This window comes from Syngnathus floridae, chromosome 14, assembly GCF_059516105.1.
Source record: "Syngnathus floridae isolate MCC-2025c chromosome 14, RoL_Sflo_1.0, whole genome shotgun sequence".
Taxonomy (NCBI): Eukaryota; Metazoa; Chordata; class Actinopteri; order Syngnathiformes; family Syngnathidae; genus Syngnathus; species Syngnathus floridae.
In genome coordinates, this window is record NC_142426.1 from 10,417,288 (window position 1) to 10,442,785 (window position 25,498).

At 38.8% G+C, this 25,498-nt stretch overlaps 4 protein-coding genes across 9 annotated transcripts; 2 read left to right on the forward strand and 2 right to left on the reverse strand.

The window, feature by feature from the left end:
* Positions 1-307: 307 nt before the first annotated feature.
* blvra (biliverdin reductase A) lies at positions 308-3,537 on the forward strand. Its single transcript, XM_088397382.1, has 7 exons — positions 308-461; positions 1,021-1,144; positions 1,277-1,396; positions 1,508-1,605; positions 1,755-1,862; positions 2,204-2,372; positions 2,676-3,537. The coding sequence occupies exons 2-7, from the start codon at positions 1,023-1,025 to the stop codon at positions 2,929-2,931; spliced, it is 873 nt and encodes a 290-aa protein (XP_088253508.1). The 5' UTR covers positions 308-461; positions 1,021-1,022; the 3' UTR covers positions 2,932-3,537.
* tgs1 (trimethylguanosine synthase 1) lies at positions 3,047-11,506 on the reverse strand. 5 transcript variants are annotated; one of them, XM_088397372.1, is made up of 16 exons: positions 11,379-11,506; positions 9,047-9,167; positions 8,874-8,941; positions 8,693-8,814; positions 8,345-8,429; positions 7,730-7,828; positions 7,053-7,568; positions 6,650-6,779; positions 6,348-6,434; positions 6,078-6,234; positions 5,630-5,921; positions 5,392-5,538; positions 5,114-5,260; positions 4,773-4,989; positions 4,466-4,544; positions 3,047-4,089 (listed from the first exon to the last, which is right to left on the reverse strand). In XM_088397372.1, the coding sequence occupies exons 2-16, from the start codon at positions 9,151-9,153 to the stop codon at positions 3,976-3,978; spliced, it is 2,367 nt and encodes a 788-aa protein (XP_088253498.1). In that variant the 5' UTR covers positions 9,154-9,167; positions 11,379-11,506; the 3' UTR covers positions 3,047-3,975. The 5 variants fall into 5 exon arrangements, with proteins under 5 accessions (XP_088253498.1, XP_088253499.1, XP_088253502.1 ...); XM_088397373.1 differs by lacking the exon at positions 11,379-11,506 and adding an exon at positions 9,846-9,979; XM_088397376.1 differs by lacking the exon at positions 9,047-9,167 and having other exon boundaries at positions 11,379-11,500.
* Positions 9,404-14,087, forward strand: tmem68 (transmembrane protein 68). Of its 2 annotated transcripts, XM_088397380.1 has the most exons (9): positions 9,404-9,537; positions 9,850-10,024; positions 10,207-10,380; positions 10,652-10,751; positions 10,947-11,114; positions 11,299-11,492; positions 11,659-11,719; positions 11,925-12,064; positions 12,494-14,087. In XM_088397380.1, the coding sequence occupies exons 2-9, from the start codon at positions 9,926-9,928 to the stop codon at positions 12,596-12,598; spliced, it is 1,041 nt and encodes a 346-aa protein (XP_088253506.1). In that variant the 5' UTR covers positions 9,404-9,537; positions 9,850-9,925; the 3' UTR covers positions 12,599-14,087. The 2 variants fall into 2 exon arrangements, with proteins under 2 accessions (XP_088253506.1, XP_088253507.1); XM_088397381.1 differs by having other exon boundaries at positions 9,462-9,985.
* Positions 14,088-14,326: 239 nt separating this feature from the next.
* Positions 14,327-25,476, reverse strand: xkr4 (XK related 4). The gene is made up of 4 exons (XM_088397377.1): positions 24,217-25,476; positions 21,774-21,973; positions 20,881-21,235; positions 14,327-20,526 (listed from the first exon to the last, which is right to left on the reverse strand). The coding sequence occupies exons 1-4, from the start codon at positions 24,909-24,911 to the stop codon at positions 19,929-19,931; spliced, it is 1,848 nt and encodes a 615-aa protein (XP_088253503.1). The 5' UTR covers positions 24,912-25,476; the 3' UTR covers positions 14,327-19,928.
* Between the last annotated feature and the right edge of the window lie 22 nt (positions 25,477-25,498).

A 25,498-nucleotide genomic window follows, 5' to 3' on the forward strand; every position in this document is an offset into this window, starting at 1 on the left:
GAACTTTTTATCTGCAAGTGGTTGTGGGTTTTTTAGATAAGCTTGTAGAATTTGAAAAAAGAAAAAAAAAACCCACGAGAAACACGCTTTCATCATATCGGTGATGTAAAGCTGGAAACTGAGATAACGTCTGTTCCTAACCAACCCACGATACACATTTGAATGAACACTTGATGGTAGATTAACTCGTTTCTCTTTCCGTTAACAATATGATACTTAAAAATGACAAACAATTCACAGGCGACCCTTTTCCTTCTACCATAACCCACAAAAGCGCAAAACAAATAATGTCCAATCGGCTTTCCATAGCACGCTGCTGATAAGGGGCGTGGCCTCCCCGGCACACACGCACTTAGTAGTACACAAAAGCGAACAAGCTAGGACAGTCATCACGCTGCACAACGGCGCGCAGAGTATACACAACTACTTCCACGCAAGGATTGTCGAGTGTCGACAAGCAAGTAAGTAACCTACTCTGGGAGCATACCAGATTCGAAATGTTAAGGGTGTACTGATTCTCAAATAATTACGTGAACATCGGATACCGAGGGATGGGTACCCCCCCAAACACTTAGATAATACATTAGATAAGACATCATTTTATATATATATATAATGTTTATATACATATATATATATAAAATGCCTATATATATATAATATAAAATATATATAATATATATATATATATATATATATATATATATAATGTTTATATATATATATATAATGTTTATATATATATATATAATGTTTATATATATATATATATATAGTATATATAAACAATCCTTCGTCCACATTGTCCATTTTCCTAACCCCCATCAATTCGATTTTTTTAAAAAAAATATCACTTAACATAAATGTAAATCCAATTCACCCAAAAATATCTTCATTAGTTTAGCATGCGTGTCTTTTGCTCAGGATCGTAGTCTTATACTATGCAAAGTGACTACTTGTTTGGCCCAGTGTGATTTGGTTCATTTAGCAAGGCATGATCAATGCAACATCCTCTCACAGGCATGATGTTTGGAGCTGTGGTGGTGGGCATCGGGACAGCAGGTTGGGTGAGGATCAGAGACATCTTATCTTCGCTGCCGGGCAGTTCTGCTGAGAAATTCACTGTCCAAGGATTCGTCTCTAGGTCGCAACAAACTACTGTCTTGCACACATTACGCACAAATACAAACCACTTTAATAATGAACTCAATATACTCAATATGGCGTTATTACATCATAAGTTGATGACACCTTACGTTCATATTTTTGTCAACAGGAGAACTCTGGACAGTCAGCAAGGAGTGAGTCAGATTCCAATCGAAGAGGCTCTGAGCAGAGAAGACATTGACGTGGCGTTCATCTGCACAGAGAATGCATCACATGAGGATGGTGTCAGGTATGTAAAATAATCATAATTGTTCAATATTTTTGCCTGAGTGTATTTCTCAAATATGTCTTTGCTCAAGGTCATCTTAAATTTTTGTGCACTGATGTTTTTCTGTACCAGAACTTTTTTGCAGGCAGGGAAACATGTTTGTGTGGAGTATCCCATGACGCTAAACTACAAAGCTGCTGTTGACCTCTGGAATTTGGCGCAGGAGAAAGGTGATAATAATGTGACTTAGTGTACAAGTACAAAAATCTTGAAATACATCTCTCAAATGATTAGTCAATTCCGAGGTGTTGATCAAGAGTATAAAAAAAAAACTTCAATATGTCAACATTGTAGATAAAATACTGTGTCTGTGTGATAGGGGTGATTCTTCACGAGGAGCACATAGAACTTTTTTCAGAAGATTTCAAATGGCTGAAGACAGAGGTCAAAGGAAAAACTTTGCAGGAGGGAACGCTTCATTTTACAGGTTATGGTTCTATTGGTGGTACTGTATTTTTCTGACTATAAATCAAAATGTCTTACCTTAATTCTTATCCTGTGTTGTATTCTGAGGAAAAGGTCAGTTAGTGCACTTTTTGGTGCCATAAATCTTTGTTGTGACATAAGGAAGCCGCATGCTAATCTAGACATACATCACACGTTTGTTGCCATGACTACTACTTTTACTACTACTTCGTTTTTATCCAGTCTACTCATTTTAATATCCACAAGTCCCACCTTAGTTTAATAATGCTGTTTATTGTGAGACCAGATACATTTATAGTATTACCAGGCTTATTGAATTTTGTGTTTTGTTTTTTTTCTTAGGTGGCGTTCTAAAGCCAGGGTTTGGTTTTCTTTCATTTAGTGGCATCGCTCGGCTCACCTGGTTGGTTGAGTTGTTTGGAGAGCTCTCTGTAACTGCAGCAACCATGGAACAAGACTTGGGCACTAACTACAGCAAGATGACTGCAAAAATGCTAACTGCTGACAAAAAGTGAGAGAACAATGTTAACCTTGTAAAATTGTAAGATGACAGATATCAAAAAGAATGATTGGGGGGCCCTTTGCTGCTTTTTGTTAGCAAAAATAATCGTTGTTCTTAGTGGTTTTTTTTTTACCCTATTGAGGTTAAGAGAGCTAGGACTGTCCCCATTTAATATTTTTAGAATCGATATTTTCTATTAATTATTCCATCAATTAAATGAATAATCGGATACAGTTTAAATTGTATTTTATTTGTACATATTTGTTTTATTTAAGCGTATATAATTGATGTATTTCACCTTTTTTTTTTCAGACCTTTGACTTGGATTGAGGAACGAGCACCAGGCCTCCCAAGAGCCAAGAATATCAACTTTCAATTTGAGTCCGGACAACTGATTGAAATCCCTCCAACACCCAGAGGGGCAGTGGGTCTTTTCATGCAAGATCTGATCCACTTCTCCTCCAAGCTAATGGGGCAAATAAGCCCAGATGATCTCCAGAAAGAGAAAACTAGAGTCCTTCACTGCTTAGAATTAGCTGAGAAAATACAGCAACTTAGCCAGAGATAATAAGTCTCTCTACTTAACCATTTGCAATACGACTTGACTTTTTGCAAACTGATTTTTTTTCCTCCAAAGTACACTAATATTGCTTATAGAGATTAAAGAAAGGATGCCAGATGAATTGCAATATTTATACAGTATTTAATTTTAGTGTGTCCGTGTATACAAAACCCTATTTAAATAAAGGTGAGATGAAAATGTAAACAAAAAAAAAACAAATATACTTGTTGAAACTAATACTTTAAAATACATTTCATAGCGGGTTTGTGAAACAAAGCAAAAAAATGACAAGCTCCTCCCCAAATTCTTCAGAAAACCCTGAAAAATGTTCTCTGCAGAGAATAGAGGGTGAAACATTAAAAAATGCCCAAAAGATTTTTTAGGGGGAGCCAGTGCCCTCGTAGCACCCCTTCTAGCTCCGTCAGTGAGAAGCATTCCTCAAATCAGAGCGACCTGAGCAGTTGGCGGACCAGTTTTTCCAAAGGATGTGCTACCAAGTATGAAGTTGAGTTACTAAAATGTTATCCAGTCTATTTTGGGAGGTCTGTGTGGAATGATCAGATTTGGCTTTTTTGTGTTGGCTGTTCCCGTACAAATAAAACAACAACCAAGCATTTGTTTTTGCTCTAATTTCTGTGAGATCTGGTGTTATTATCTGACAAAAACACATGGGTGCCAATGTTTTGGGCCTTGACTACATATGTATACTATACATACTGTATAAACAGTTTAATAAACATTTCATGGTTTATACAGGTTCCTAAATCCTCTTTACCATTCCATAAAACAAGTCTTCCAGCCCATATGTGGACATGAACAAGCACTTTTTATAAAAAATGAAAACATTTGTTTCATAACATAAAGTAGAAAAATGATTAAGAGTGCATTTCAAAATAGATTACATTATAAACAATCGTTAAAATGTGTTGTACTTTACAGGCACAAGACAGACATCCTGATTAAAAAGTACGAAATAAAGTCCCTGTGGCATTTTTATGTACTTGATGAATCCAGTGCAAATCAAGAACTTGAAAAGATTTGTTACCGAGTTTAGGTGTCATCCCTAATCAAACTGCCAAAGTAAGCAGTTAAGGTCTTTAACTTGTTGTTGAGGATATTCTGCTCTACCTCCACCTTACCTCCAGGACCAGCCAGGGAGACAATCTGTGGACAGATTGAGAGACACACCATTATAAGGTTTGTCAAGTGTTGAAAAGTTTTCTTTATAAAAGCTACTGAATGCTCCAAGTAATGAATTTAACATTTGCAAACATTGCCGTGCCCAATGCTTTCATTATTTTACTCATTTTCTTTGTAAAGAAAACTTTGTTAGATATTCCTGTTAGATACATACTATATTGCAGTACAGAAAATGGACTGATGTGTTTTGACTTTTGAACCCAATGATGCAGGTGTTAAAAACTTGGATTTGCTGGACATAGCATCTGCATAACCAGAACCATTTTCAAAAAACACTGAACAAAAATGTTTTTTTTAACTTTTGCACCTCCACACATTTTACGACAGTGAAGATTCTGACCTGATCCATGTCTGCGTTGCGAGGCAAGAAATACACAATGTTGTCTGATATTTGTTTAGCCAGATGAAAAATCTGAAAAGTGACCCCAGTTAAGGATAGAAACTAATATAATATTTATCATGTCATTATTAGAAATCAAAATTGGCAAAACATTGAAATAACAATTTGTCGTTAGAAAAGTTGAGTTGTTAGAAAAGTAATTTACTGCACAAACAATCTAAAGGGATGTCATGCATTGCTTACTGATAGACTGTTAAATTGTAAATAAAGAAAAACAGCATAAAGGCGTAAATAAATAAAAGGATATCCATCTGGTTCCATCATGGTCTTTATGTCAAACACCTCTGCAGTCAGGTAATCTGGTCCTCCCCAGGGGGGCGACAAGAAGACAACGTCGCCGCAGAGACGAGGCGCCAGCTGAAGGAAGTCCCCTTGAATAAACTCGATTTGATGTGCGACGCCATAAACGGTAGCATTGTGGCGTGCTAAGTCCAGACGTACTGGGTCAATATCAACAGCTAGGACTGAGAGTAAAAACACAGGACATGTGAACATATACGAGCAATTTCTGATAATCCTTGATTGAAAGCTGAATTCAACTATTTCAAATTCATTATGGTTAAGGAAAAGCTATTTACAGATTTTTACCTCTTTTCCCAGTCAATGCAAACTGGATAGCATTTCCTCCAACTCCACAGAATGCATCAATGATCAGCTGAGTGTTGGAAAAGCTGGACTCCACTCTGAGGGCAATGTGCTCAGCAATCTTCTCTGGTGTCACAGAAAACCAGCCCTCTGAAACATGTAACGATGTTAAGTTTGGGGACATTTAAAAGGTGCAGAAGCACACATGACAATAGTACGGACAAACTGCCACGTCTCATGCCGAGTCAAACCAAAGAATAAAAATGACAAGATTTAAAGACCTCTGTCCAGTTTGATTCCTTCGTCAAAGCGAGAGAAGAGTCTGTACCGCTGAGCCCAGTATTTGGCCAGCCCTGGTTCTGCTGCCATGTCTGCCGGTATCTTCTGCTTCCTCCATCGTTTATTCATCTTCTTTGGCTTTTTTGCTTCTTTCACAATCAGAATTGATTTTATATATATATTTTTTTTAATTTTTCAACTGTAATCCTAAATGTGATTATTATATAGTTCTGCACTCACCAATATTGCCTGGAGGTTTGTTGGGCAAGAGAAAGTCTGGGACTTCCAAACATTCCAATTGCCTAGTTGATTCCTCTCTCTCGATATCCTTCTTCTCAATGTCCGGGAAATTAGGACTCTCCTCTTCAAATGATGTATGACTTCCATGTGCAACGTTGTCACTACTGACGTCATTTTTGTCAGATGAAGTGGGAGGCTCCTCCTCAGAGTGCATGCTTTTTCCTTCATGCTGTTGTTGCTCATTTAAATTCGCATGTGCGTCACTCTGAATCGCCCCAAGAAAGTTTTGAACCTGTGAAAAACAACAGAGCAGTTTTTAGTTATCGGTGTAGCGTTCACATTTTAACTCAAGTGGTGTTTGGTGGTAACTTTTTTTTTTTTTTTTTTTTAAAAAAACAAATTTATTTTAACGGGAGTTTAAAGTACTAGTACAAACCCAGATTCCTACCTTTTGGAGGATGGTGCTACACTGAGGTTGAGTTCCATCTTCATCTGTCTCAGTGAATCTGATGTGTGTGTTCACACTGCTGCCAGGTCTCTTGGAGCACCACCGCTTCTGACGCTTCTGGCCCAAGCTGCTTTTAAAGTTAAAAACACTGTCGAACCTGAAAGACAGGTCAGATTATTATTTTCAAATTCATATGAGTGTTGATGATGGATTAAAACAAACTTGATATAGAGATTAAAATAACAAATCTGAAAACGTCATCAGACGCACGGTGACTCTGGATTGTGTTTCAGTCCAAGTCTGTTCCAGGCTTCATCACATGTTAGATGTGGGTTCTCCTCCACGTCAAATTCATGACTGCAGAGAAAATGAAAATGAGCCTTCAGGAAAGTTATTTTTACACTATCCATGATATACACCGCTCGCAAAAATTAAAGTAACACAATAATATATAGAATCATGACATTAAAACTTCTGGGATTTTGATATGCAGGCCGTACCAGAAGAATGAAAGAACTGCTACTCGTGACTGAGGGTGAAAAAATACACCAGAAGTCAATGTTCAAATTTACCTGCGTTTTATTTTACTTTGTCCGCCTTTTGAGGGATTTTCTTCATCATCATCATCATCATCTTCCCCATTTGATACCTGATTCGAAGAACCTACATGTATGTTCAGACTCCCTGCAGCCTGCTGAGACTCTAAATAAATAAATAAAAATAAAAACAGAGTTTTTGATACAGTGATTTGATGAAACAATTCATTGTGACTAGTGTGGGACATTTTTTTTCAACTAAATAAAATATAAGAATATTCATCCATTCATTGTACTGTATACACCTACATAGAGTGGCAAACATGCAAATGTGGAATAACATTCTATTTTGTATCTCCTACCAGCTAAAATTCAAAAACGATAATGAAATATGTCTGATAATGCAATATGATTTATATCTCCATCTCCTCAGTATTACCTGTGTGTTGGGTTTCTTCCTGGTGTGAGGAAACATCTGATTTCTTACCAGAATTACCCCCATCAGAGGGCTCAGAAATACAGTCTTCTGCGTGTTTCTTTGTTACACTGGCCATATCAGAAGGTTTTCTGGTTGTTCCACAGTCAGCTGAGATGTTCCCACCTGCCTTTAAAGTGCAGTTCTTTTCAAGGAGACCATTTAAAACCTCGACACCATCATTTTTTTCATCCAGCCGTTCCTCTGAATGGTTCACTACGCTTTCATCCACCCGCTCATTTGTAGTTTCTTCCCAAGTGTTCTTCTCACAAGATAAGTCAGTGGTCCAGCCCTGTGCTGCCCAGTATGAGTATTGCTCCCAATAGTAATAATAGGTGTCTGTTGCGTGTTGATCCCAGATGGCTTTTTTGTTGGGGTCGTCCCATGGGCTAGTCACACATTGGGAATCTTCTGTAGACGGCAAGTCATCAGGATGTTTCTCCAGCCAGCTGTTCCACAGAAGAGCTTCACCTTGTTGAGCTTTACCAGAAAGAGATCCGTAAAATAAAAGACACCCATTACTGAATCCAATTAGACTGGATGAATTGGTATCTGATAGAGATTGATCCAAAATGTTTACATGTGCCTTGTCATGAAATAAAATGCTCGGAACGTGTCCACATTTGTAACATCGGTCCTACCCCAGTATGTCTCCCAGCCAGCATCATTGGCCGATGGGGTTTCGACTGCTTCATCCAGCATCTCTGTCTTCAGTCCTTCTTCCAGAGGATCACGGATGTCTGTGCAAACAGACATTAATGAAACAATAAATCACAGTGAATCATAATATTACATCTTGTGGGATGAGGGTTTTGTGGCTTGGGAGGAGTTTAGGGTAAGTCCTTTTAATTGGCCTCGGAAACCAGCTCTGTCTAGAATTGGCCTTTGAAAACTTCCGTGTATGAAATGCTTTTGTGTAATTGATGATGGCGCAACAACCATGCCCAACTGCAATTATTATTATTTGCTGCTAGAACTCACAGTACAAGAAAATAAGACAAGTTGTACATTGTTCTCTTTGTTGTTGTTTTTAAACGCGCCTTTCCTATTCCCCTCCTTTAGAGAACATATAGAAATACATGATATATTGATATTCTAAACAATAATACACTCAATCCAAACCCCGCACAAGCCAAATATTAGTGATGTAGGTTAAACTGCATAAAGATACAACAGAGCCAAGAACAGTGTCGGTCAACAGTTTGCCTTAGCTTGCTGGTTTGAAAAAAATACAAATAAATTATGTTACGTATTACCTTTGTCAGTAAACTGCACATTTTCCTCCTGTTCCTCAAGAGATTGTGTCTGATTGGTAACTGGTCGCTTGGTAGATCTCTTCTCCTGCCACATGAGCACAAATATAATTCAGATCTGACATATCTATTAATGCCTCTGATGACATATTTGTTTATTATTAGTAACAGAATGACATTATTAGATGGCATTGCATCTGACTGGTCAAAATCAAATAAAAGCACATAAATCCATCTGAAACTTACACATCTCTGCTATGTTGCCTTCTCCATTAACACAATGATATTTTTTCGATATTTTGTGCAGTCTTAGACAGTATTCACACTTTAACCAGAAATCAGCAAACATACCTTTTTACGCCGGCTGGAAGAGCTGGCAAAGGCAAGAGGCAGACCCATACTAGACATCAGTTGAGCCTCTTCATCTAAAAATTCAACTTCTTCATCGCCCTCTTCTTCCTCATTCTCCTCTTCTATGGACAATGAAATGAAATATGTCAAATAAAATATAAAAATAGAATCGAAAACCTACCTTGGATTGCAGAGTCTGCCTGGTCAGGTGAGAGAAGTCTATTATCTGACCGATATAACTCTCGATCACTAGGAAGAAGCAGATAAAAAGATGATGAACACCGCATCTAAACAATTTAAACACATTAACAAGTGCGTTTGTTTGCGAGATATCATTGAGAAAAGATCACTGACTGTACAAAAGCTCTGGAGCAGCAGCAGTGGATTATTTCTTCGGATGTATGTTTTCTGCTGAAGAATATGTCTGCCACGACTGACACCGTGCTCTTGTCCAGCATCATGGAGTCGATTTAGCCTTATTAATCAGAATTGTTTACAAATTAAACCATTAAACCAGATTTACTGTTGTGCCAGCATGGGAGGACTATTTGTGCGTCGTGAGAGTCTTCCGGCCGGATTATCCCGGCAAAACATTTCAGAATAAAATAATATTTTTACGTTTGTGGTCTGTGGTTGTGATTCCGCCCACACCGGTCGGAAGTGATAGTCTTTAAATTTGACTACATAACAAATCTCGTATTTTAAATCGATGTATAAAAAAATACTTTAACATTTATTTATGTCCGGGGTTTCGCTGTCATTCCCTCGAAAACATGTCCCCACCGGACCGATTTCTGCGTTACACTCAAAGCGTCGCGGACCCCGGAATCGCCAGGAAGGCATTTGTTAGTTAAATATCGTTGCTAATAGAATTTTAAATTATGTCTCTACAACCAGCCATTATAATTTAATTCACTCATGTTCTGCCTTGTTTACGTAAATTCTGAATTTTATCAGCGAGTAAATATGACGCCACACTCACTGGCCCATCGTTTTTGTCGATGTTATGATAATAACATTGCCTCTGCCGAGCTAACCCCCTTCTAATTATTCCAAACACGTTTGTCATGTGAGACAATACTATTATGAAGTTGTGACTTTCCTAACAGCGCCACCAAAAACTCAAATTTAATCGTTTCCTTCTCTTACTTACTTAGTTATAGTCGCAAATGCTATTCAGGCATCATTTGAATAATCCAGAGCCACGTCTTCAGTGAGTGACAGCAAGGAAGGATGTCAAATGCTGTAAACGAGTCATGTCTGACGGGAGCAGAGGACACAGTCGCCTTCCTAGTGAGACATTTCTGTTATCTCTTGGAGTATAAGCAACATGTAAGAATTCCCACTGCTGATCTTTACGGCATCTGAATATATTTAGTGATTATTGTGGATGTTCAGGAACGTTCCAACAATTTTATCTGCGTCTATGTAGATATTGCAAACTGCTGTGTTAATCTTTTTTTTTTTTTTTGCATGTAGCAATTGAACTTACTGATGTCCATCTTTGTTTACAGTTTTGTAGCTTTCATGCCTTGGAGGAATGGGTTGGCCTTGGTCAGGTAGAGGACTACCTGAGTGTTCTCGAATACTTATTGTGGGTCTTCACCCCTCTAGCAATCGTCTTTATCCTACCCTTCCTCATCGTCATCCTCCTCTACCTCTCGATACTTTTTCTTCATGTCTACAAGGTAGGCAAAAATAATGTTTTGTTTCACGATATTAATTTGAATGCGGTTTTTATTTTGTATCACTCATGTCCAGATTACTGTCAGTACTCCACCATATACAGCTTTTCAGTCATTCAAGGCTTCTCTAGGTTCTGTCAACAAGAACTTTGTTAATTTTGAACGAGAGAGCACAGACAAAAAGTTTTAGTCCTTTAGTCAAATCACAGCTGTTGAAGTTGTTAAGTTGCAGTGTAGTTGTTAAACTATTTTGCATCTTTTTATCCTCTAACAGAGGAAGAATCAGTTGAGAGAGGCATACTGCAACAACCTTTGGGATGGAGCCAGAAAGACTCTGGCAACGTTATGGGATGGACATGGCGCTATATGGCACGGTAGGATTAAATTTGGTGGAAATTTACTCAAATTGTGGAATGTGTTGGGCCAAGCTTTAAATCCACTCCTAGACAGGACAGTGGTTGTGACCTTTTAGAATTATTGAAGTGGGATGTTTCTTTGCAGTAACTCAGTAATATGCAGTTATTTTGTCTTCAATCACTTCTGCATTGTGTAATTTTCTTTTCCACCAGGCTATGAGATCCATGGGATGGACAAAATCCCAGACAAAGGACCAGCACTAATAGTGTACTATCATGGAGCCATTCCGATTGATTACTACTACTTCTTAGCTAATGTCATTATCCAGAAAGGACGAACTTGCCACTCTGTAGCTGACCACTTCCTTTTCAAAATACCAGGTATGTGCGGTCTCTGACAGATACAAAATCTACAAGAGTGCAGTACTATATGTAATAAGAAAGTAGACCTCATAATTTTCTTTACAATATGTGCCCCGATTAATTAATTAACTGATTAATATTGCCTTTGTGGAATAGGAGTTAAGCAAGAAAATTCACCCGTTTTTATCCATCGTTCCGCCAGGGTTCAAATTACTATTGGAGGTGTTCAGTGTGATGCATGGTCCTCAGGAGGAGTGTGTACAGGCACTGAAGAATGGTCACCTGTTGGGCATTTCTCCAGGAGGTGTGAGGGAGGCTTTGTTCAGCGATGAGACTTATCCTCTTCTTTGGGGTAAACGCAAAGGCTTCGCCCAAGTCGCCATCGATTCTAAGGTGGTACGTAGTTTTTCCTGAAATTAAAAAACAATCCCTTACATCTCATTTATGGTTACAGTATCCAGAAGAGGTAAGGAACAAAATGCTAACCACAGCCATTTAGAAAAATATTTTAAAAAATGCACAGTTATTATGTATATATACTGTATTATCTTTTATGTTTCAGGCTATAATTCCAATGTTTACCCAAAATGTCCGAGAAGGCTTCAGATCTTTGGGAACACTGAGTAAGTGCTCATTGAATTGTTTGGCTCGAATTTTTTTGCCATCTTTTTTTTTATCTTTAATTAAATATTTATTTTACTTCTGTTCACCTGCACGAAATTCACAAATACAATTACATTTTCAGCCTTAATTGTAATCATTTATTTATCTATTTCATTTTTAATCACACCAGACACCAATGTTCTGATCCTGTGTTTTTCTGACCAGAATTTTTCCGTTGGCTGTACGAGAGATTTCGTCTTCCTATCGCTCCTGTATATGGTGGATTCCCAGTGAAGTTCCGAACATTCCTTGGCGATCCTATCCCCTATGACCCGAATATAAGTGCTTCAGAGCTGGCAGAAAAAGTACACCCAAAACACATTTCAAATTTCTAACTGAGAAAAGGCAAAACAAACTTTTGTTCAGGGACAATGCAGAGTCCGAGATTGGCACACAAATAGCTTAGTATAGGTTGCCTAACGCAACTGTGCCTGAATATTATTCCAATGTGAATTACAGTGGCTCTTCTAGATAAAAATTATACCATTAATCTAAAATCTGTTAGTTAATCTTTATTAAATAAATATCATAACATTTTGCTAGTCACTATCACGAGGAGTGTTTATTTTGATCCTAAATTGGATTGAATACTCAGATCTTATTTGTAAAGTTGATGAACCCAAGGTGCATTTCAGACTACTAACTGTAAATAAATCAGAGAAAATGGCACGTGGATGATGATGATGATGTAATAAGTCATGAGAAGACTATATATTTCATCCTTTCCTTTACAGGTAAAACAGGCTGTCCAGTCTCTCATAGACAAGCACCAGCAGAAGCCCGGGAATGTTCTGAGAGCCCTTCTGGAGAGATTCCGCAACAAATACAAAATTGAATAGCGTCATCATACACAGACTATCCATTAGACAGAACAAAAATGGGACATAGAGGGAGTGTGTTCAATAAAGTAGACTACGTTGGCGAAGTGCATTATTCTAAAGGATTATGTCGAAGCGCAAAACTTGAAATTCAGATTTGATGGATCTTTTGTGACACAAGTCCTGGAACTTTTTAGATACAAGTTAGATACATGATATACCTTATAGACTCGTGTCAGTGCCAAACTGGCTCCCTCTCCATACATATTCTTTGAGTTAAACAGATGTGTGTTGATGGTCTGAAAATCACTGTGTCTATCATCTTGATTTCCTCATGCTACCAAAGTTAGACTTCTTGAAGGGTCTTAAAGTTTTTTGTTTTGTTTTTCTCAAGAGTTTCACTTCAGAAGCCCTGCTTTTCCGTTCTTGGTGTGCAAATCAAAACTGTTGCTTTAAACTACTCTTAATATGCCTTTGTTTGTGAAAAGTCTTAATAGTTATGACCAATTAGCCTCATGTTTTTTTAAATTAGGGTACTATTGTTGTGTGCTTGGAGTAACACCTATAAATTACTATATTATCAATGAAAACAGATTTGGACACATTCTGGCTAAAAGCTTGTGAACACTTTGTATGGGTATCATTCTTTTTTAATAGAATTATTTTGGTATATAAAATGTAATTTGAAGACAAATTATTGGTTGTTGGAACATATCAAGACTGTCTATTTAACATAATAATATGTGGAAGGATGTGCATTATTAAGTTTGTTTGCACTGAACATGAAAATCCACTGATCACCTATACTTTTCTTTTAAATAGAAATAGTGTCACCCATTAAAAATACATCCGTCCACCCATCTATACAGTTCCTCTACTGCCTAAATATTTTAGGGAGTTACTTTCAGCTTACAACTTTGTCAGGGTAAATCAAACTCATTTGTAAATTGCCAATATGCTATTGTCTTGAATTTGAAAGTGACATATTGAGTCGGGTAATTTGGACATGGAATTTTGCTGTCATCTTTTTTGGAAGAGGAGTCTCCATAGCAACCATATTTAAGAAAAGGGTAGAAGCACTGATCTGGCCACACTTGAAAAGATGTATTCAAGTCTATTTTGAGGGGTTTTAAGATTCCTCAAGTTATCATTTAGTTGGAATTTCGATGTTTTAATGGCAGTCCTTACTTGACTTTGGGGAACAAAATTTGCAAGGTGTATGTTGCGTAATAGCAGAATGTAATCCTATTTGTGTTATTTCTAGTTCTTGGGTGCTTTGGAGTGTTTTAAAATGTGCAGTACATATCTCCTCCTTTTTGAACTGTCTACATTGTGGTTGCAGATGCAGTGTAATTTATTACTTTTCTGTGCATGTAAACATATATTTGCATGTATGTACTAATAATTCAACTGATGAAAGTTTTGCACAACGATTTTTGAACATTGTAATTGCCAACTCAGAGTTCATTTTTGTAAAAATCAAAAATGTGTTGTTTAACTGATTGTTTTATATTGGTGTCCTGGCTGCTTTATTTCTATATATGTAGTCTATGTATTTGCTTTTAAATGACAGACTCTAAATAGGACATTTTTAAATTTGAATAAATCTATTTTTTTAAGAAATACCGTTTTAATTAATGTTGCTCCATTTGATGAAAATATGTGTATATATATATATATATATATATAATATCATAATATTTATTCATGTTTGAAAAAGGAATAATAGAATCTACAGGAGCCAGAAAATTACCATCGAAATAACCACAGTGTACTTTATTAAATACATTTTGGTAGTTTGCATTAGATTCAAATAAAAATTTACAAAAAAAAACTCCCTATGTACAAAAATGTTTTGATCTTCATCACTCTGGATTTTATTTTTTTTAATTTAATGTATTCTTCATCCATAGAACACCGTCCCCCCACAGTTTAGCACTTCAGAATTTAATCACAGAATGCAATTTACCATTTTTCTTAAACATTTCTTTTTTTCTGAAAATACACCACATATACCACACATATTGTTTTATTCTCTGAAGTACTTTATATTGTCATAATTAGGGCCAATCTATTGGCGTCGAACCCTTCACAGTCAGAACTCAAGATAGGAATGTCCTATTTTTAAACATGTACATTTTGCATATGTTTATTTACAGTTAAGCTCTAAACTCATCATTTCCGATATTCATTTAGTACATGGTATCATCCAACTGCTGACCAAGCCACTTGAACAGGATGCTCATACAAGTGTGTGACAGGATAAGCAACTTGATTTTACCTTTATTTGTGTGCTGAATAATCTAAAATAGGTGTTACTGCACAGGTTTTAATACGTCCATCAAAACTAAGCCAGTCACTCACTTTCATTATGTTTTTTTAGCAAGTCCGTTGCTGTATCAATAGAGGATAATCACGCGACACCAATGTGAGTGGTGTGCTGTTAGTAAATTGTTTTGTTTCAATCAATGTCTCACATACCACAATCTCCACTAAATTGTTAGAAAGAACCTCCAAGTAGTCCGGCCTTGTTTGGACATGCACACAACCTGCTGTCCATACAAAAAAAATGTGAATCGTTACACTTATACACCTTCATATAAACACACATATAGTCGGCCAAATTATTCATACCTTGTTAAAGTGATTATTATTTGTTTAATAGATATACTTTGACCCCTTTTCCTGCTAAAAGATATCCATCCATCCGTCCATGATGCACAATATGTGAGTGCATCGGATTTTAGCGAGTAATATTTGAAGAAAATGCCACATTTATAGTATTGTCAAGTATAACATGTATGCCGTACAATACTGAATCAAATTGTGATCCAACCAAACAAATCAAATAATTTCATTTTGAAATAAACAGTCCTTGAAATCGTATGGAGATGAGTATTGAATCGTCTTTTGCACATTAACTTGTGTTAATATTTTTGTTATTCTTTTGATGACTAATTTGTCTATACAAATTAATGATTGGAAAATCGGAAAAAAAAATTCTGACAGACCGAGATAAGCTGTTGCTATACCAAACTATCCAACGTTCTGCATTATGGAAACACGCCGGCAACCTTGGCTCAATTGCAATGTCACAGTTTTTATATGATGTGTGTTTTTACTATGCTGAAAGGGCCTTAGAATAAATAATTATACTTCAATTTTCAATGGGACTTTTGAGGTTTCAGTTTGGCACATGACAATTATAATGCAAATATTTTTATGCACTGTAAGCATTGTGATATTGGCTTTACAATGAAATGTTATATCAGCAGGATATAGACACTGTCAGAAATAAAATGGGTGGATGTGATGAAGATGAGGAGGTACTCATTAACTGAATGTACTGAGGTAGCTTCATGTCAACGGTAAATTGACAATATGGTCTGCAAGTCATACCATACTGTCTCACGCATGGACGCAAATTGCGAACCATTGTTGAATAAATGATACAATTACTGCAACGCATAGCACAACAGCGAGTCACAGCCAGACATGACAAACTAACTGCGCACTGTCTACTAATTAAACTTCCCCATGACCTGCTAGAATCACAATTCTTCAGAATTCTGACTTTAAAGTGGGAATTCTCACGTTAAATCTGAATTCTGAGAGAAAATGTCAGAATCCTGGCACCCGCACCTTTTTTCTTTCCTTCACTGGCCCTATAATGCTCTTCTGTACATGTTCGAACATGTAGTCACAAAATAATTTAAAAAAATATGGCTGGGGAATATGAATGTTCACCCAACATTGTCCCACAACAATACCAACATGGGATCCACAATACATTATGCAAACACACACACACAAGACACATTGGTTAAGGGAAAAAAAGCAAATTAAATGTTTGCAAAACAAAACAGTATTGGGCAGAAACCAGAGAGAAAATAATCAAATACTCAGGAAAATGCAACCTGCATTATGAGCTAGTAGAATAAAAATAAAATACATACAGCCTTTCTCATCTGCTTTGTCTTTGTTAGAATACAAATCATTACTTTTAACAAAGTGAAGATATTCAAGTAGGTTAGGGCATGTCAGCTATATGATGATATGATCATTTTTGTCTTGGACAGTGGCATTATTACATTTAAATTCAGACTGACAAGCTGAAATGATGCAACCTTTCACGCGAATGAACAAATCAAATCAAAAGTGACATTCTGATTATCCAATTGCCTTGTGTTGTGCTTTTCTCTTTCCTTGGAAAATAACAATATTGTATACATAGCAAAAACCATTTAAAAAATGGAAGCTACTTTGGGTAAGGGCTGTATTTGACTAAATGAGAAAATTACATCGCATTGTGTGATCATGTGCTTACTTTAACATCCCAGCATTCCCTGAATGTTTTTTTTTTTTTTAAAGATTGTGATAGTTAGGAAAGAGGTGGAAATGTGCTATATACAGTGATCCCTCGCTACTTCGCGTTTCGTTTATCCCGGCTTCACTACATCGCGGATTTTTTACCCTAAATTAAAAAAACATTTGAAAGTCAAAATCAAACTTCTAAATTGAGGAAACACGTGTCTAACCTTTAGGACAATGTAGTATTGCTCCCAATGTTCGTTTAAATTCCTTTAGAAGTCAGTTTTCGTGTGTTAGCACGATCGCAAATTAGCATCTTTCTGCTAACTCGTTAGCCTGCCCAGTACTTCTTGATAGTGACCGTACTTCGCGGATTTCACTTATCGTGGGTGTTTTTTTAACAAATTATCCGCGATAAACGAGGGATTACTGCAGGGGTGGGCAATTAATTTTTACAAGGGGCCACATGAAAAACCTGAGTTGTGTCACACCTACGATAACTTAAACCTGCTCAATTTTCTTCCATTGTAAAATGCACTAAATTATTTATTTTAAATAGTTGGTACTGGTAATTAGAAGAATACAATTATTCTGTTTATATTTATATTAAGCTATGTTAAATTGTGGTGTAAAGGTCAAATAAAAAAAACAATTATTAATCAATACAATTTATTCTTAACTTCTTTAACTTTTCCTCAAATGACAAAGCCGGTGGGTGGGAAGTTAATAAAAAGTCCTTGTTGGGCTTGCAGTTTGACTAGCAATGCATCAGCCTCTGATGCGCCCTGTTTATCAGACAAATGTATTTTTCTCATGCTTGGTCGTGTAGTGGCGACATGCACATGGCTTTACCTTTCATTTCTGTAAAGAAATACTTGGCAGTCCATGTCTTGTTGAAAACACGGCGCTCCTTGTCAACTTTTCTTCGCGTCAGCAAACATTTTGAGGGCAGCATTACTTCGCACTGTTCACCTTCACGCACAGCTCACGTACACGTACGCTACCGGAAGTGCGACGCCTTTCAAAATAAAAGCGAAACAGTTGTATTGTACGCACGACACAATTTTTTTTTTTTTTTTAATTACAATTGGCCTCATGCGGGCCGGACAGGGACGCACAAATTGGATTACTGTATGCCTCACCTCTTGATTTTGTCTACAATACCCATTGTAGCTTTTCCAGATGTCTGGGGAAAACTTTGTTCGATTCCCATACGAGGACAGTATGGAATGTTTACGTGTTCCTTAAATTATTACCTGAACTATATTTAAAAGTTTGCGATGGCATATACGTTTGACCCTGGAAGATGTATTCTATTTCAAATATCATCACTGTGGGAGTCAGGGAGTGAGTGGGCCGGGGAACAACCTGCTCAACGTGTGGCCTATTATCTTAAATCTTTTCAAGTCAGCAGTACCATCACATTTAATTCCACAAGGGGCATGGCAAATCACAGTAGTTAAACCCCCTTTTGAGTTTGTAAACAATGTGGCATTATTTTTTGGGGGGGGCGTGGCTTAGCTGGAGGCAAAATGATCTAGCATGCTTGAAAACACAAGTTGGCATATTTCATCTTCACTTTGCCTCCAGCTAACACTGACGTCATCATGACGTAGGCCATAAAGGGGTCCATATATTTGCACACAAATTTGTACATACGCGCACACACACACAGACACATACGGTATTGTGCAAAGTCTTAGGCCACCTTGAGCGTTCTTCTTCTAAGGATCTTTTTACAGCAGCCATCAATCTGAACAGGATAAAAAAAATAGCTGACCAATCGTCATGAAAATTAGTAAAGGACGGGCATAGACGAAGGAAGAACTTTGTTGGTGATACTTAAGTTGAGTTATTTTTGTTCACAGCTTGGCCTTGTTTGAGGCCTGTATTTTACTCACCAACATTGTATTATAGTACTTGCTAAAACAACATCTGTAATGGTGATCTAAGACTTTTGCACGTATAGAACAAGAATAACAATGACTTCAGTACCCACTACTGATCTGAAAAGGTAAGAAAATGCTGCATGTTGTATAGAAGTATTGTACATCCCGGTTGCTTCGATTTGGCGTTGCAAGCGCTTCCTTCCTGGCTGTATCTTTTGGATTCTCCACGCATCATTTCTTTTCAAATGGCATCCACCACAGTCCTCAATTCTGCTGCTCTCCTTCACAAGGTGGAACTTCAGCTCACTTTAGTGTAGAAAGCTGTTCTTTAATGTGGACTTGAGGTGCCAGGAAGTTTTTTTTCTTCCCCATGGCAATCGGCGAGTTGGAGAAAGAGAGGCTGTGGATCTGTGTCCAACTTCGACCTTTTTGTTCCACCCTTTCTTTCAGCCAGGTTTGACAACTGTAAATAAGTGCTACTTTAACCATTGTCTTCAAGTACTTGACCTTCTTCTTCTAGAATGAGCTAAGACGATTAAAAGTCTGCACTTGTGGAGAGACTACTGTGCCACTGTATGAGGCGCTCCACATCTTCAATATTTCCAAGGAAACGTTTTGGCACTAGGAAAAGGGAACAGATATTGTTGTCAAATTGATGAGAGGTGTACACAACATCAGGTCATCAGAATTCTCGAATATGAGGACACCTGCACAGTAAGACATACATGAGTTTTTCAAGTTTTGAATCAGGGAATTTTTCCTCAGAAAGTCAAGTGTCACATAGGTATACACGTGTATCATCTGATGACTTCAAACTTGGACCCTGGAGGGATAAGGATATCCCAATGGATTTGTTAAACTCAGTCCAAGTCACATAAGTCTCTTGGGGTTTTTGAGTTTTTCAGTACTCTGTTGATATGCATTTTTTTTAATACCACACAGGATTTCCCTGATGAACCCAAGTAAAAATAACCAGACAAGTAAAAATACAAAGGAGATAGTGATGAGCTTCACCTCTCCTCTGATGGTTGGATTTTTCATTGGAAGGTCACTGAGTTGACGAAGAAAGTAGGGGGAGAGAGATGAAATGGGGAGTCACGTGCCACAGTCTGTTTTGCTGATTCTGGCTGCTGGGTGGAGTTAAGAGAGCATTATAATGTGGTTTCATACTCCAACCGTTCTTGTACCAGGGCATCATCTTTATACTGCAGCCGTGGAGGAGTCAGCGAGCAATCTATGGCCAAAATTGCCTTTCGTATACTACGGTCGAGGACGTGGCGCTCCCAGGCTGGGTAGCGGTTCCGACAGAGATCAATCTTGATGACGGTCTCATCGAGGCGAGCCGCACGAGATGATGGAGTGGATGGCACGGTGTGTCGGACCTGAAACACCGGCATGCAACCATCCCTTTCCGTATATTTTGCGTCGCGTTCCAATGTTGTGGTGGCGCCTCGGTTGGAGCGCAGAGAATTGGTGCCACCCTCAGACGGGAGTGTGGAGAACTGAGTCGTGGCATCCAGATCAAGGCGCTGGCAGCTTGGCGAGTGCCCAAAACGAGGCCCGTTTGGATGGAAAAAAGCATAGTACATGAGCAAGAAAACCACCCCTGTGAGGAAACTACTGAAGATGACGCAGAGTGCTGGCACAGCAAAGGAGTCAGTGGGGTGAGGTAAGCGGTAGATGTACCACAATGCACTGAGAGCTGCATTCTCCACCAGTATCACCAGGTAGTAGATGAAAAGACGACACCTGTGCAACGATACAAAATAGAGAATAACTTCATTATTCATTTAATTAGGATGTTCTCCCTCATACAGTATACAGTGATCCCTCGCTACTTTGTTTATCGCGGCTTCACTATATTGCATATTTTTATTTTTCCAAAATTAAAAAAAACATTTCAAAGTCAAAATAAAACTTCTAAATTGAGGAAACACGTGTCTAACCTTTAGGACAATGTAGGATTGCTCCAAATGTTTGTTTATATTCCTTTAGAAGTCCGTTTTCGCGTGTTAGCACGAGCTTGAAAAAAATCTTTTGGCTGTCTACCAGCAATAATAATAATACGATTATTTTTAGATGATTAATAAGCATACTTCTCACCTTGTCCGTCCCTCCTTAACATTGAACCAGGAAAAGATGTAGATAATGCCCACCACCATGTCAAACACAATTTCTTCCCACTTGCTGATGCAAAAGTCCGTCTCACAGTGGACAATCCAGAAGGTCATGATGCACCAGTGTAGCACGATGAAGATGCCAAAGTAAAGTTGGAAAACGGACGCAAACAGGGCAAAGGTGATGACCCTTGCGGCGATAGTGAAGAAGTGCCAGCAGAACTGAATGATGACAGCCAGGTAGGTGATGGGCTTCTTGTCATCCCGAGATTCTCGCAGGGCCTTCTGATAGGAGGCCAGGGCCCAGGCAAGTGAGACGAGGGAGGCTGCTGCTGTCATACCTGAGACACAAACACATTTCACATTGTCTCCATGATGGAGGTGTTTGCTGAAGCTTAGCACAAACAAATAATGGAGTATTTTCCTCATCAGTCATACTGCATTCAACTAAGAGGGATGAATCTACTGTGAAAATGACAAGACACTTATTTTCATCTGCTGGTGAGCACAAATACAAATGTTCTTTTTTTTTTTTGGCACGATATAAGCTTTTAATACGATTTAAACATTGTGTGCTTTATGTCCAGCAAAGCATATATTTCGGATTAACGACAAGATGAATAAAGCTTTTTGAATGATCTGACCTGAGAATTTCTAAACAGGCTGGAAAGATTTTTTTTTTTTTGAGAGGAAAACATAATCACCACAAATGAAAATAAAGCTGCTAGAATGGTCCAGCCAATCACATGTTCTAAAGATCTAAAGAGATATATTTTAAACCCAACTCTCATTTTCTATGAAGTACAGAATAATACAATGATGATGAGATTCCAAGATTAAGTGTAATTTGTGGTCAACATTTAGAGATTTTTCTCTTACCTTGCACAGCCTGAAGTTTGTGTGTCTGTATTATGATGCACAATTGTAGCACCAACTGTGGAGCGCTCTCGAGAAAAGTGGCCAGTAGATGCAGCATGCTCACGTCTGCAAACTCATAGATCATCCTCCAATGGTAACGCCACCGGTCAGTGTCAGAACTCTGACGACTCCGAATGCCCAGATAAATAGTATGGAGGTACCTGTAAAATAAAAAAATAATAAAAAAAAATAATAATACCAAAGTGGTAACTACCAGAATTTTGGTGATGAATTAAATGTCGTGAAAATACTGCAATGATTTGCATTCTCTGTCTTGTCCTCTGCCTTTGCCTCCTACACATATTTCATGATCTCTTATCACCAATATATTCCGCCAAGAAATTAAATGCCATTGTCAATAAATATTTGGAAAATATAATCTGGTGCGAGGGTATCAAAGCTGTAGCATGTTCTCTGCTCCCACTTGTCTCATTGTGTGCTTATGTGTGCAGAGACTGAGCTGACTGTCTGCCCTGCCACTCTCGCTACATTCACAATTTAACCGAAGGTGTCCCAGTTCTGACTGCTTGTCACATCCAGTGAAGAGGAAAGTGATGTCTCATTTTCATTTCAGCCTCGCACTAAGGCCATCAGAACAGTCACTATTACCATGGCAACACCACTTCATCCGTCCAGCATATTCTCTCTCAAGTAGCAGCTGACATTTATCAAGCATTACAGTACTGCAATTTAATCATTCATCCCATTTAAATCGATTTAGAAATTTTGTGCAGTGCAATAGCGATACCCGCTCATTTCATCATGTGCGAGTGTGAAGCTGGTCTGTTAGTCAGCATTCCATGAACTGTGTAAAGTAATATTCTATAAATTGTGAGATGCTTTCTTTGACCCAAGAGATTATAAAAATACAGTCAGGTATCATTGCTGTACTGAAGGACCATTGTAAATTGCGTATTGTAAAGACATCTGTGATTATTCCCTTAATCCATCAATTGTCCAACACTTCTATTTTTTTTTTAATTAAGAGTGCCATATAATGTATTATCTAGCTAAGGAGGTTGATTTTGAAGGTAATAAACACCGTGTGGCTAATCCGGCTAATTTGAAAATGTTTAATACGTTATGAACGCTACTCCATAGTGTATCGTGGTCAGAGAGACCTCTGCAAGATGGATATGAATAATGCAAGAAGTGGATACACCTTTCACACACACACACACGCATACATCGTGAAATATTTAATGCAGTTGGGATTCCCTGATGCAGATACTTTACCGTGACAGCTTTGAACAGCTGCTGTTAAACTGCAGTCACACCCCCCTCCTCAAATCACCATGACAACTCAAACTTAGTGTTGCAACAAAGCAGGCTCGCTTAACAAACCCATCAGTTCCACGAGTACTGATGTGTGTACTGTGCGTATATCAAATACACACTACATAATTAATAAAGAAATTAATTGCAATAGATGCTCCTAAATGCATTGTGGCAGTACACCCACAGTGGTTGAACACATTTGGAAGGAGTGCGGCAAGATTACAAATTCATATTAAGTTCTGTGCAAACAAAAATATACAGAGGAATGAGATATTGATGTGCTTTCACAAAATAGGCCATATGTGTGACGTGATCACGTGGGAACAAAACTGGCAGATACAGAAGAAGGTTGCAGATCCAACCTGGAAACTGAGGGTGTGTTGATCATGTTTAGAATTTGTTAAGAGAAACAGTGGCCCTGAAAGGATCTTGCATCCATCCATTTTCTATTCCGGGAGGTGGAGCTAATCCCAATGGATTTTGCTCGAATCGGACCAGACCCTGCACGGGTGACAGGGAATGTACACCTATACATGAATGTACTACTACAATTACAAGACAACAGCCATTAAATAATTTAACAGTACAGACACTCTGAGTAAGATAGTCTGTCATCAAGTGATCAAAACAGAGACTTGGCTGCAGGAATACCATTAAAAGAAAAACTATATATGCATGTAAAAAGGATTGCCTTAACTATATGATGAAAACAAAGGCTGCATTCGAAATAATGTGCATTTACCTTTATTGATCCAAGTAATATGAAAATGATGACCCATATCACATCTTAAGGGTTGAATGTTACGCAGCATTTAGCTACTTAATAAATGTGGGCGTGTCTAACATCTGGCACCGATTTAAAATTGATGATCCGTCTTAAGGTGATCAGGAAGTCATGAGGTGTGTGTGTGACAATCAAAAGTAGAAAGCACAGCAGCACCGTTTATGAAGGTTCTAGTTTACCTTCAAGGCAAGGGGTGACAGCATCCCATAACGTTTGCTCTGTGTATTGGTGGAGAAGGGCAAAGATGGCAGCTGCATGGCAACGTTCTTAGTTCTAGGGCATTTCGATTCCAAAAGGTTTGTCGCGGTCATTTGTTCACATCCATCCACACAAGCATCCTACCTCCATATCTGGCCCAGCTGGAAGATGTGGATGAGAGACTGCGAGAACCACATACACAAGGAGTATGAGGCCGAGCGTTTCCGAGTCCGGCTTCCCATGGCGGTGCTGTTGGTGCTGTTGGTCGTAGTGTTCTTACTCGCGGTCGACGCCTGTCTCTGCGGCGTGGTCGGGGGATGCTGAGCGCTCACATCCCCGTGTGAGGCCGAGCCACTCAGCAGCTTATTACCGTCCATGTGCGAGCAATCGGCGGCGGATTCCGTCGCCTCTTCTGTGCTGAAATCGTGAACGAACCATCTGAAGCTAAAGAGCTGCACCGAGAAGGAACCCAGTACGACGAAGAAGAGTGTCAGGCCGAACCACCAGTAGTCTCGCTGGAGGTAGTAGTCGACTGACAGCCACACATCAGTGCCCACATCGGCCACATACACGGCCACTGCGGCGACTATCCACAGGCAGTCCCACACCGTGTATTTCTGCTGCTCCCTGCCCAAGCGAAGACAAGCCGTGTTGGAGCCCCCGCCGCCACAACACCGCGATTCCCCGTTAACGAAGTCAGCGTCCCCGGCGCCAGCGGAGTCAGGCTGGCAGCCCGGGTGGAGCCCTTGAACCGAGCCGGAGTACTCCGAGTTCTGCAGGGGCGTGAAGGCCACGTCGCTCTTCTTCATCTTCAGGACCCCGTCCGATTTAGCAGCCATTGTTACCAGTTTGTAATAACACTAGTCTATTATTTCGCCCACCTTCTGAGCCTCTCTCCTCCACCCCTGTCTCCTCTCACCGTCGACACCCTTCTGCGCGTCTCCTCCTCTTCTGTCCCCCACCACCTCCTCCTCCTTTCTGGGCAGGAGCGGCTCCGCTACACAGGCGACAGGTCATAATCCACAATAAAAAACAAAAAGAGGATTTGAGTTTACATCTTTCCGCTTGGGTTCAAATCACATATTAAGTGCGTTTCTTTAAACGGACCTCGGCTGACATTTAAAGCTGGGGTTTTCCGTTTTATGCCTGGAAGATCATCCGCTCAAGTTGTGCTTCCACGGGTGGAACCCGCAAGGCCAACGAAGCAGATGAGGCGACGATGAGAGCCTGAAGAAGAGGAAGCCTGCAGCCACCAGCTTTTTCAATGGGAGCGACCAGAAACTATGACATCATCTCTCCCTGACTGTCTTCCCCCTCCACGGTTTGCGGTTAAATGAACTGTTTTTCCTTTGTAAAATTTATTAGATATATTCTCAAATCCCGTGGTGCAAATGTAGTGATTTATATGGTGCCATCAAAACATTGA

Excerpts from the sequence above, each read along its gene's own strand:
- blvra (XM_088397382.1), top strand. The coding sequence starts at position 1,023 with ATGATGTTTGGAGCTGTGGTGGTGGGCATCGGGACAGCAGGTTGGGTG. Across the intron at positions 1,606-1,754 it reads GAATTTGGCGCAGGAGAAAG|GGGTGATTCTTCACGAGGAG; the intron begins GTGATAATAATG and ends TCTGTGTGATAG. Across the intron at positions 1,863-2,203 it reads GGGAACGCTTCATTTTACAG|GTGGCGTTCTAAAGCCAGGG; the intron begins GTTATGGTTCTA and ends TTTTTTTCTTAG.
- tgs1 (XM_088397372.1), bottom strand. The coding sequence starts at position 9,153 with ATGATGCTGGACAAGAGCACGGTGTCAGTCGTGGCAGACATATTCTTC. Across the intron at positions 8,815-8,873 it reads GGCAGACTCTGCAATCCAAG|AAGAGGAGAATGAGGAAGAA; the intron begins GTAGGTTTTCGA and ends CATTGTCCATAG. Across the intron at positions 7,569-7,729 it reads TGGCTGGGAGACATACTGGG|CTCAACAAGGTGAAGCTCTT; the intron begins GTAGGACCGATG and ends TTTCTGGTAAAG.
- tmem68 (XM_088397380.1), top strand. The coding sequence starts at position 9,926 with ATGTCAAATGCTGTAAACGAGTCATGTCTGACGGGAGCAGAGGACACA. Across the intron at positions 10,381-10,651 it reads TTTTTCTTCATGTCTACAAG|AGGAAGAATCAGTTGAGAGA; the intron begins GTAGGCAAAAAT and ends ATCCTCTAACAG. Across the intron at positions 11,720-11,924 it reads CAGATCTTTGGGAACACTGA|AATTTTTCCGTTGGCTGTAC; the intron begins GTAAGTGCTCAT and ends TTTTCTGACCAG.
- xkr4 (XM_088397377.1), bottom strand. The coding sequence starts at position 24,911 with ATGGCTGCTAAATCGGACGGGGTCCTGAAGATGAAGAAGAGCGACGTG. Across the intron at positions 21,236-21,773 it reads CAAACTTCAGGCTGTGCAAG|GTATGACAGCAGCAGCCTCC; the intron begins GTAAGAGAAAAA and ends TTTGTGTCTCAG. Across the intron at positions 20,527-20,880 it reads GTTAAGGAGGGACGGACAAG|GTGTCGTCTTTTCATCTACT; the intron begins GTGAGAAGTATG and ends ATCGTTGCACAG.